The sequence below is a fragment of the Leptidea sinapis genome, chromosome 16 (genome assembly GCF_905404315.1).
Source record: "Leptidea sinapis chromosome 16, ilLepSina1.1, whole genome shotgun sequence".
NCBI lineage: Eukaryota > Metazoa > Arthropoda > Insecta > Lepidoptera > Pieridae > Leptidea > Leptidea sinapis.
The window spans coordinates 12,146,993-12,159,922 of NC_066280.1; the positions used below are offsets into that span (position 1 = coordinate 12,146,993).

The following is a 12,930-nucleotide window of genomic DNA, read 5'->3' on the forward strand; positions in this document are numbered from 1 at the left end:
GCAGAAATTGATGTTAAAGTACTTAATAGTTTTAAAAATACGCTTTTATAAAAAATTTGACTAAAAAATGAAAAATAAATAATAGTTAAAAAAAACTAAAAAAGCACGCTTTATATAAAATTCAAGTAAAAAATATAAAATTAATTTAAATTGAAAATAGTGTAAAAAAAATATATTTTACTGTAAAAAAAAGCGTGGGGTTTAGGAGAATTATTATTTTAATAATATCTTTAAAAGCATTATTCTTTTTCTTTCTTCTCGTTGGCTGGCGTTTGCCTTGGCAGCTTTTGTCACAATAAGATCGCAACTGCACCTCCTTGCACAATATAAATCAAAAGTGACAGCTGTCGTGAATCTTCACAACCGTATTGAAAGACTTACCCCCTTATTCATAATAGTCTGCTAACTTAAAGCATTGCTAATTCTCGCTCTGTCTTCGTCTATTGACCTAAGTCTGAATGAGAAAAAACACTCCTAAGCGGCTGTTTAAAGTTAGCGGACCATTATGAATAAGGGGGAAAGTGTGCACGGAGATCGTCGCTGAGCATTGGCTCCTTAGTACCTACTTATTTTGAAAATTAAGGCCGCTGTCCCACGAAATCGCAAAAATAGCGCATAATTGAACTGCGGTCCACTGGTTACAAACCACTGTTATAGAGTGATTAAGAATGAAATATTTTCAGTAACTCACATTGCACGTTGATGTAGATGTCCTTGTAGACGTAGCCGTTGGAGTTGGTTGCGTTGCAGCCGTAGTTGCCCGTGTCCTTCTTGATCAGGTCGCTGATGACGATGGAGTCGGCGGACACCTGGCGTCGAGGGTTGGGCTCCGCCTGCTCGATGGGCTTGCCATTGTGTACCCACTGGATGAGGGGCTCGGGCGTGCCTCCAGCTCGACACCGGATCACGGCCTGTTCGCCTTCCGCCAGGTTCTGGAACTGCGGCTCCTCGATGAAGAACGGCGCCGCTGCAACACACAATCATCACGTATTTAAAATTTTGAAAAAATAAATATTCTAACATTACCGTGCACATATGTATATATGTAAGTTTGTAAGAAAACACCCAAATCTATACACTAAAATCATAGACGTGCCCCGGCACAACACAACACACCTCCCTATAAAAATAATCTTTTGCAAACTAAATCTAAATTAACATTACACAGTTCCGGTCCCTACCCAATGTCAGTTAAAATTTATAAGTTACCAGAACCCGTAAAAGCCGAAACCAATATTAAAAAATTCAAAAGATCTTTGAAAAAGTTACTTTTGTCAAAAAGTTACTATTCTATTAATGAATACTAAGAGGAAAAAAATATTTGAATGTATGGCCCTCTGTCGTTCATTGCTATGCCTTACGAGGTGCATGCACGATAAATAAATAAATAAAATAATACTCTATGCGAAACTAAAGCGTTCGTTATCAAGAATGTAGCCGGGAGCGATGAAATATTGCAGAATACTCACAGGACTCACTGAGCACAAATTCAAGAAATAAATTAAAGCTACTTTATCCAAGTAACCGACATAGCCTAAATGATTGCGAAACTGAAGTGGCAGTGGGCAGAGCACATAGTTCGGCGGACAGATGGCCGTTGCGGCAGTAAGGTCCTCGAATGGCGACCACATACTAGAAGACGTAGTGTTAGTAAGCAGTAAACAAGATGGACCGACGATCTGGTCAAGATCGGAGGAGTAGGTTGGATGAGGGCAGCGCAGGATCGGCATAGCGATCTTTGGGGGAGGCCTTTGTCCAGCAGTGGACGTCTTCCAGCTGAAATGATGATCCAAGAAGGCTTACTATAGTATAGTAGATTATACAGATGATAATGATGAATGGTTTTTGTCTGCTACTGCGCAGGTCATCTAAAATTGTTTAATAATCTATACTATAATATTATAAAGCTGCAGTGTTTGTTTGTTTGTTTGAACGCGCTAATCTCTGGTACTACTGGTCCGATTTGAATGATTCTTTCAGTGTTGGGTAGTCCATTTATCGAGGAAGGCTATAGGCTATTTTTTTTTTTTTCAAAATTAGGGATCCGTAATAAAATTGCTATTTTGTAACACAAGGTGTAAAATCGAAAACCTATTTATGCGTGCGCTGCAAAAACTATTGACAATAGAACAAAATGATGTACAGGCTATAATATAGGCAATATTTTATTACTTATAAAACTATCGCGTGAATTATACTTTATATGGCAAAACAACGTTTGCCGGGTCAGCTAGTAATATAATAAAATTGCATTAATAATACTAAGTTCTTATATGATTTAAAAAGATGGGCTGGGAGTTTCTTATCAGTTTCTCCCCATGTCATAGCCCCTTTTGTTAACCAAGAGTTGTTGCAAAATGTTATGTTATTGTCACTACCCATGGTAAATAAGTATAGTTCTATTCCATTCTTTTTTAGCATAGTGAAAGGTATAACGAGTAAGTAATCGTCTTTTAAGTACTTTTTAAGAATGTCAAACAAGACTCCGATAAATAACTACATAATTACAAAATTCAGTATTCATGAAAGGCTGTTTTTTTCTGCTGTGGAGAAATAAAAAAACGTCATATCTAAAATGTTTTGTGAACTGCTCGACTATTCGAATTTAGGACAGTTCAGCCAATTCATATATTTAATATTATTGTGTTGCTCTGAAGCCTATATTTATCATGTATCATCCTACACCAGTGGGAGGCTCCTTTGCACAGGATGCCGGCTAGAATATCGGTACCACAACGGCACCTATTTCTGCCGTGAAGCAGTAATGTGTAAACATTACTGTCTTTCGGTCTGATGGACGCCGTGCTAGCTTGTGAAATTACTGGGCAAATGGGACTTGACATCTTATGTCTCAAGGAGACAAGCGCATTTATAGTGCTCAGAATTTTTGGGTTTTTCAATAATCTTGAGCACTGCATTGTAATGGGCAGGGCGTATCAATTACCATCAGCTGAACGTCAGCAGTCCTGCTCGCCTCGTTCCTTATTTTCATAAAAAAAAATCCCTCGAGTGAGGGTTATCACTTTAAAAGATAACTTATTATATCTTATGTAAAAGATACGATACGGAGAACATCGGGTTGACAATTGACATCGTTAGCTATTGGCTATCCGTAATTGGAAAGGTTGGTATAAACTGGTATAGAAACATTATTGTTACACTTAATAAGGACAGCTTCTAAAGTGGGCTGAAAGTTGGTCAGTAGGAAGTATGAAACATAAATGTTATGTGTTTTTAATGCATAAATGCTTATAGACTATAGACATGCAGACAGAGCTAATCAGGTTTTTTTAAGAGCTTTAATTATATGTTATTAAAAGTAATATTTTATTGGTCATAGTGTTGAATAATAAATGAATAAATCATTTTATTTCAGGCTACAAGGCCCATAAAATAAATACCTTATAATCTAACATAAATATTTATATAACTTAAATCTACGTCACATTTTCGCGGCGATGTGAGGCGCGGGTTCGGTAATTTCCGGCGGTCGGCGACGTCCGCGATACTTGCGGAACACGACCCCCTTCGGCCACAGCTTCACGTCCAGGAAGGTCGATATATGTTCTGTCGGGACGCGAACAACAAAAGAGTTAAAGTCTACTGCGTGACGCGACACCAACTTTCTGACCCCCAACCGGAACCTTGTCTTCTCCACCAAGTACTGAACAATGTCGGAGGCCTTGGTGGTGTGGTGAAAGCGAGAGACGTAGATATACGTCGCTGGGACTACGGGACGCAGGACTTGGTTCTGTCCTATCGGTGAATAAAAAATGGGAAAAAATCAAACATGCTAATCTGTGGGCCAGGAATTGTATTATGAGGCTATGAGAATACATAATGGCCTAACTACATTTTTACAATAAGAACTAAGTTTATAATTTCTCAAGAAGTGTTTTTTTTTTTATATAAAGGCAAACGGGCAAGAGGCTCACGGGATGGGGAGAGGTGAGGCAACCGCCCATAGACAACCGCAACAACAGGTTTCAAGAGAGGCGTTGCCGGCCTTTAACGTGGGAGTATGCTCTTTTCTTGAAGGTCCCTAAGTCGTCAAAGTGGCTTTGCGGGGCAAGAAGATTCTTGCAAAACGCGCGGCTGTGGCATGAAATTGAAAATAATACTTAACATATTATTAAATCGCTCAGACAATCCCGGTTACATCAAAATGATTAATTTTAACTGTTAGAAATCATAATATGTAACTTGATATGGTCATTATGGTCCTCATGGACTCATATTATAATTTTGTTTTTAATGAAAATACAGGACGAGACGAGCAGGACATTCAGCTGATGGTAATTGATACGCCCTGCCCATTACAATGCAGTGCCGCTCCGGATTATTGAAAAGCCAAAAATTCTGAACGGCACTACAATTGCGCTCGTCACCTTGAGACATAAGCTGTTAAGTCTCATTTGCCCAGTAATTACAATAGCTACGGCGCCACTCAGACCGAAACACAGTAATGTTTATACATTACTGCTTTACGGCAGAAATAGGCGCCGTTGTGGTACCCATAATCCAGCCGGCATGCTTTACAAAGGAGCCTCCCATTAGTAAGTATAATTATAATAAATACATATAAACCCATCATTCGTAATTGTGACTAGGTACAGTTCGACAACTTCGTGCGCGACCGTCCCATAGGGTGACAGACGGTCGCGGGGACGTGGTACTAAAGATGTCAGCGGGTAGCGGGTGGTGTTGGGGGGTAGGCCAATACGTGAGTCTGCCCGCAACCCGCTATAATTGTCTGATATACAATCATTCCCAAACCAGAATTTGAACCTTTCAAGTCAATCCGGTCAACTTTAAAATGTTGATCTACTGACCTAGTACAAGCAATACCTACTTCATATAAGTATGTTACATTAAATTAAAGGTATCGTATAAAGGTAACGACTAAGTACCGTCTATACATTGATAGTTCTACGTTACAAATGCAGTCCTTTGTCCGAAATAATGAGTCCATACAAGGGTCGCGTTCGGCGCTTCCTCTGTACAATTGAATTCATTTACGATGGCATTCTTCCGGAACCATTATATTTCGATTATATTATAATAATGTATTTAAATTAAATGATTATAATACTACATACAAGTGCTTCGAAGAATTCAGAGACTTATTTTTTGTAAGTCGGATCATTTTGAAGTATCATGTACCTAATATATGTGTACACAATCTCTCTTGGAAAGTCATAGATCGATAGTTGTGGTTGAAACCCTCCTCGCTACATACTTTCTCCCAGCTAAATAATACAAACTCCATGTAATCCATATAATTGTTAGGCGTATAATATGACAGAAGTAGAACTAAACACCAGAGTTATTACTGCCGGAAAAGAGTGTTACACTTTTACTGTATTCTCGTTGGAAGGGTTGTGAGTTGCAACAGGCAAATAAGCCATATTTAACTTAATATATAGGTATAAATTACGTATCACGTTGTTTGTCCGCGATGCACTCTTAAACTAATGAACGGATTTTAATTGGGATTACTTAATGGATAGTTTTTATTTCGATTTGGGATCCATAATTATTTTTATTTTCAATATTTGTTTGGTATGCACATATTTTCTATGACAGAATTTAGTGACGCATGGTTTGACAGTTCCACTGTAAAACAATTTCACTATAACAACAGGGAGCATTTTTTACGAAATAATTCTTGATGTTTTGAAATATTATTGGCAAATTCCTATTAAACAGTATTTTTTTTTATTATCTTCAGAACAACGTCTGTCGGGTCAGCTACTAATTATATATTTTGTAAATATTATTCCTTAATAATAATATAAGAACAAAAGAAACAACCCCTCGGTCTTTGAGATGGGAGTATAATGAGTGGGAGTTGAAGGTACCTGATTCCACACAATGGCAATGCGAGTTTGTGGCAAAGGAATCTCAGACATCTAGATGATGCACATGAAATTTCTCATTCCGACGTGATGTCCGGTGGTGGAATTCGACTGCTGGTGTTAATTGGAATAACTTCTCGGAGCATTACATGTTCTACCTATATGTGTTAGTAGATGCAGAGCACCTGTATGTGTAAAGGTGCAAAATATAAAATCCTGTTGGAGATGACTTAATCGTCAATTCGAAAGGAAGAGCGCTTCCTTGTGTTACACAACAAGCGTGTTACGAAATTCAAAAGAGCTGTAAAAGACGTTTATGTGGTAAAGGTTACAATAGCAAAATTGACTTTCCTAATGATGCCATAGATTGGGAATGGAGCGATCGCCCTCAGTCTATTTAAATTATAATTATTTGACAAAAAAAAAAACAAGTAGAACTCCGCTGAGTTTCTTGCTCATATCATTGCTATCTCAGGTTTGAGGCATAAATTTTCAACTGGGTGGTAGTTTTTGATGTTGAATAAGTGATTTGAAATCCTATTATGGATAAAATATTTAAAACTGAATACATTAGATCGTTTTTCAGCGACATCAGAGGAATAACTAACCACTTTAATAATGTTATACGATATCGTCAAGTCAATTCTGGTAGCAACCAAACGGCAAAGCAAACACTTTATCTTTGAGTAATATGATTTATTATAAAAGAGCAGCCAAGTGCGAGTCGGACTCGTCCATTAATGGTTGCGTAGCAGCAAATGATATAATATAAAATATGTTCTTGTAGTTCGTTGTAACTTTGATCGATATTTGAAAAAGAGTGTATTTCTAACCAAACCTAGCTACCTAAATGATGGAATTTAGATCTAACTATATGCGACAAGCTAATACATATATTCCAGTTTGATAAGAAATATTTCTCAAAATATTATCAATTTGTGTGGTCATGACGTATTAAAAAAAACTGTTCACTAGATCTCGTTCAAACCAATTTTCAGTGGAACTTTGCATGTACATTACGTGCATCAAAATTTTTTTTTTAGATTTCTCATTCTCTTATTTTAGAAGTTAAAGGTGGGGGGACACACATTATACCACTTCGAAAGTGTCTCTCGCACAAAAAATGATATTAGCAACCTCAATATCATTTTTGAAGACCTATCCCTAGATACATCATACATACAGAGCATCTCACTACATAAATAATCTTAAAGGCTTTCCTGATTTTGACCTGTTTAATTCATCCACAAATTCTATCAGATCAAAAATTACTAAAAACTGGTTTAATGTGTTTCCCTAAGTGTTACTATAAACATAATTGAACGTAGTGTTTAAATTCTCTCTGAACATAATAAATGTAATACCTATGTAATTATTAACATATTATATATAATACTTGTATAAGAAAAAAAAAAGAAAAAAGATGTACCTTTATTACGCTATGTGTTATTAGAAACAATATGCGAAAACTATTAAATGGTGTAAAATGTTCACACTATTATTTAGTAATTAAGTTATTGTAACACTGTAAGTTTTCCAAATAAAATAAAATAAAAATAAAATACCCTACACATAATGGTGCGATAAAAAAAAAATTTGAGTTTCAGTTCTAAGTATGGGGAACCCCCCAAAATTTATAGTTTTATTTTCAATTTTGTGTGAAATTCTAACGCAGTTCACAGAATACATCTACCTTATCAAGTATCAATAGTATAGCTCTTATATTTTCGGAAAAAGCTGGCTGGCTGTCTCATATTGTTGTCTATAATTGAAATATTTATATACGGAAATAGAACGAGCGAGACGAAACGGTGAAATAAAGTAGCAATTATTTAAAAAAAAAATCTGTCAAGACGCAATTTTTTGGTTTGTTTCGGTCTGAAGGGTGCCGCAGCTAGTGAAATTACCGGGCAAATGAGACTGAACATTTTATGTCTCAGGGTTACGAGCGCAATTGTAGTGCCGATTTTGAAGATCAATGAGCGGCACTGCATTGTAATGGACACACGACAGACATGACGAATCTATAAGGGTTCCGTTTTTTGCCATTTGGCTACGGAACTCTAATAAAACAAATATGAACACAAGAGCTGGAAACTAAGCCAATTGAAACGACGTAATGGCGGGTGATTGTTCCTTTATCAATATCACACAGCACTAATCCCAGCGGGCGACAATCAAAGCTTTTGTTGTCGGTCAATATGAGAAATCACATTTTTATTAATGAATAATCGCTTCTATCTCGTGAAAACATATAATAATATATGTATCGAAGATATAGTAACGAATTGAAAGATAAAAAGAGTAATAATAAAACGTTATAATTTATTATATCAACGTTGGAGCTATTTGTTCAACATTTCTATTAACGACTAGCTGACCCGGCAAACGTTGTTTTGCCATATAAAGTATAATTCACGCGATAGTTTTATAAGTAATAAAATATTGCCTATATTATAGCCTGTACATCATTTGTTCTATTGTCAATAGTTTTTGCACCGCACGCAAAAATAGGTTTTCGATTTTACACCTTGTGTTACAAAATAGCAATTTTATTACGGATCCCTAATTTTGAGAAAAAAAAACATAGCCTTCCTCGATAAACGGACTACCCAACACTGAAAGAATCATTCAAATCGGACCAGTAGTACCAGAGATTAGCGCGTTCAAACAAACAAACAAACACTGTAGCTTTATAATATTATTAGTATATTAGTATTATTAGTAAAGATTAATGAAACATACTTTCAGTTTATGATAGACAATTTGCAGAAACGATTGCGTAAACCCAGTTATAATTGGACGTACTTAACACCAGATAAACGTTCCAAACCACAATCATGTCGAAATTGAGTTAAGAAAACAAAACTGGTCACGTGATTCATATTAACGGAATGACAAAAAATGGCAGCCCTACTGGCACTCCTTAAGTGACATCAAGACTTAGTAGCCCAAACCCACATGATGGAATACACTAATGTTTATTAGTCTTTAAACACGAATTCCTTAAAATGTGATGTTTGTGGCTTGGAACGTTTTTCAGAAACTACGTCCAATTGTAAAGCTTAAGATATCCTATTAATCACCATCATTTCAGCCGGAAGACATCCACTGCTGGACTAAGGCCATCCCCAAAGACCGATGACGATCGATCCTGCACAGACCTCATCCAACCTTTTCCGGCGCTCCTGCCCGTTCGAGATAGATTGCGCAGAATCAATATCGGAACTATGACGACCCATATAGCCCAGTGGTTAGTTACCCTGCATACTGAGGTAGAGGTCCCGGGTTCGAATCCCGGTAGGTGCAAACATTTTATATGATAAATATAATAATAATAATAATATAATAAAATTGACACACTTTTTACACAAATTATCTTGCCCCAAGTTAAGCATATATAGCCTGTGTTATGGGTTACAAGACAATGATATATTTAATACAATATACTTACTTAAACATACATAAATTCATATAAACATACATAAATACATTTAAACATCCATGACTCGGAAACAAACATCCATATTCATCATATAAATGCACCTACCGAGATTCGAACCCGGGACCTCTAGCTTAGTAGGTAGGATCGCTAACCACTCGGCTATACAGGTTGAATATTTATTTATTTATTTATGTATGTTTAAGTAAGTATATTGTATTAAGTATATCATTGTCTTGTAGTACTTATAGTACAGGCTATGCCTAGTTTCGGGCAAGATAATTTATGTAAAAGTGTGCCAATATTATATTTTAAATTATATAATTACTAGCTGCCCCGACAGACGTTGTTCTGTAGATAGTAAAAAAACAACTGTTTTATATTTCAAAACATCAAAAATTATTTCGTAAAAATGCTCCCTGTTGTTAGAATGAAATTGTTTCACAGCGGAACTGGCAAACCGTGCGACACTAAATTCTCTCATAGAAAATATGTCCATACAAAACAAATATTGAAAATAAAAATATTTATGGGTCCCAAATCGAAATAAAAACTACCCTATCTCTAAAGTTGGACCAAACTGCACTTCATGAAGTTATCACCATTAAAATCCGTTCATTCGTTTAGGAGTCCATTGAGGACAAACATTGTGACACGAGATTTATATATATTAAGATTATTGATGCTAGCACCAGTTTTAAGTGGGTCCATTTAACAATAGTCTACTAAGTCATTGTAGTTAAAGTTTAAATTGAGCTATCGTTTAATACTGACCAGAGGGCCTACCATCAACTTTTAATAAGCGATGTGATTCCGTTGCAGTTCAGTTTAGGTACTTAAACTGAATCGCTAAAATTCGTACCATGAAGTGCCTTTTACTGAATAGCGTTTGGATTGCTTAAGAAGAATGTACTCTCTTACTCGAACCATATGCGTTGCGTTTCGAAACCTAAAATGATATGATTTTAGCGGGGTTTTTTTTGCGTAGACAATACTAAACATACACTCTAAAATTGCGCTTTATAGCGTCAAATTATAAATCATTAAGGCCTTTTTTGTACTTATTAAATAATAGTAATATAAATTAATATAGTTCTTTGAATTACAAATTAAATGTTTGCTTAGGTGTTTTCGTAAAAATAACGAGTTATGATCGCATCCATTGATGTTTGATTTGACAGGAGCATAGAGTACATTTTTTTTTAATTCGTTCTTGCGAACAGGCTATAGCGCGGGCCCTTACTGCCTCATCTTTAGTATTTTCATGTTCGGTATTTATATTTACAAAAAAGTCCAATACAGTATTCTCATCTTTCAACAATAAAATTTTCCTTTTCTGTATGTTTTCATTATTTTTTAAAAGTTATTAACAACACGATTCACTTTCCTCCTTTTTCGAAGGAAGGAGCAACTTTTTTCGAATCGCTCACTTTGACACATAAGCTATCCAGTTCACGTTGAAATATTATCTCATGGTACGAATGAATGAACGAACTAATTCAGTTTGCGATTCAACTGATATCATTATTTACATTCAATTGACATCATTGCGATTTAATCAGTTGATTTGACGTCAGCCTAAATTAGATAGCTCTAATCACGTCGTGGTACTAAATAGCAAATCATTTCATTTTAGGTTGTCAACTGAATCGCAATTAGAGTTCATGGCAGGCCCCTAGATCGTTATATTATTTTTATTACAGTTATCGAATTATTCTATAGGAAATAAATAAAATGACATCTCATTATATACCGAAGTTACGCGAAGTGAACTTGCATTGGGGGAAACTACACAAATCGTCAATGCGGGACTTCCAATAAATAAAATTATGGCGATTTAGGGGAAACTTTTACCGAAGCAAATATATAGGAACTGTAAGCAAAGAGGTCTTGTTCATATTAGAGATCTCATTATTCAGCTGTTGGCTGAAATGCTTGAATTTCAAATAATTTAACTTCATATATTATGACGCGAAAACGAACAATCTAAAATCTGAGAGACAATGAATTGGGTTGAAGCTAGAACGGTCGCCTTTCAATCAAAATAGATAATTAAATAATATTATATGAGAAGTGATATGTAACAGGGACTGAATAAAATATATTATGGAAGAAAAAAGATTTGATTAAGGCGACACTAAATGCCAGCGACCTTGAGCGATATGAGTTCACGGTTGCCGGCCCGCTATCTAACAAAGCCAATATTTTCAAAATACTTGCGTGGAAAACGTATCATTTTAACATGCGCAAACAGTTTATATGCTTACAAATCTCATTATTGATTGCTATCTGATTAAATGTACCTACACAATAAAGTACAAGCATCATGCCGAGAAAAAACTTGTTTAACTGCAAAGAAATGTGTTTGTGTTAGATATGTGTTAACTATAACCAACAGCAAGCATTAGCAACCTACAAATAAGACTTAAAGGTATGTGTAACACCATTAAGTAGTGTTCATAGCCCAAAATGGTATATTTTCACCCCAAACTTGTCTAAAAACACCTTGTGTGCGTGTGCTTACATCTACGGAATTAAGGCGATGGGTAAGCACTTTTTTTATTAGATCGTAATCTAACGTGTGGTAAAGGGGCCACTTACCAAAGTGCACTCACGGGCTTGCTAATATAATATATACCTCACAATAAATTTCATGATATATATCCATCATTTATTGTCTATAATTGAAATATTTATGTACGGAAATAGAACGAGCGAGACGAAACGGTGAAATAAACTAGCAATAATTATTAAAAAAAAATTGCGACTTCTTCTGTCAAGACGCAATTTTTTGGTTTGTTTCGGTCTGAAGGGTGCCGCAGCTAGTGAAATTACTGGGCAAATGAGACTGAACATTTTATGTCTTAGGGTTACGAGCGCAATTGTAGTGCCGATCAGAGTTTTTGAAGAATCCTGAGCGGCACTGCATTGTAATGGGCAAGGCATATCAATTACCATCAGTTGAACGTCCTGCTCGTCTCGTCCCTTATTCGCATAAATAAAAATTATAGTTCATAATATGAATCTGACCATATTGTATTTAAATTAGGTACATACCAAACTGTAAACATAGAAAGTTGAACCTTATCATCCCACTTAAAATCTATTCAATAATTAAAACCCTTTCCTCATCAGAATTCATCAAGTCTCTCAGAGCACAGCCCAGCATCCCTCACCCACGTCGCAATCATTATGAACATCATAACGATACCGAAACATTCCTAGCCGTGCGACACTTAGCTCTATTATTAACGTCACTTGGGAAGCATAATATGTGGGGAGAACTAAACGGCACAACCCTTTTTCAACATATGATATTATAGATGTTTGCAGACGCAGACGGTATTCGTGTTAAATTACGCGTATGTCGTAAATGTGTACGTCGCAAACTGCTGCAGGTAGGCATGAGCAAAAACTACGCGCTTTATGGCCGATGAAGTAAAGAGTGTTAAGGCGAAGAGTAAGCAGAAAACACGCAAACAAGGCATTTTTAGACAAGTTTATTAGATACACTACACAGTTGTAGTGCCGTTCAGAATTTTTGGGGTTTTTCAAGAATCCTGAGCGGCACTGCATTGTAATGGGCAGGGCGTATCAATTACCATCAACTGAATGTCCTGCTCGTCTCAT

At 36.0% G+C, this 12,930-nt stretch overlaps 1 protein-coding gene and 1 long non-coding RNA gene across 5 annotated transcripts in view; one reads left to right on the forward strand and one right to left on the reverse strand.

Moving 5' to 3' along the window:
* LOC126968782 (uncharacterized) overlaps positions 1-12,930 on the forward strand; it is a 559,194-nt gene that overhangs the window by 475,356 nt on the left and 70,908 nt on the right. The window lies entirely within an intron of this gene.
* Positions 1-12,930, reverse strand: part of LOC126968665 (neuroglian) — an 87,029-nt gene that overhangs the window by 34,329 nt on the left and 39,770 nt on the right. For all 4 annotated transcript variants that reach the window (XR_007730268.1, XM_050813697.1, XM_050813696.1 and 1 more), the window contains one exon: positions 692-967. Coding sequence is in view for 3 of the 4 variants with exons in the window: in XM_050813697.1 (XP_050669654.1) it covers positions 692-967 (276 nt within the window). In the remaining variant the exon portion in view is untranslated. The remainder of the gene's footprint in view (positions 1-691; positions 968-12,930) is intronic.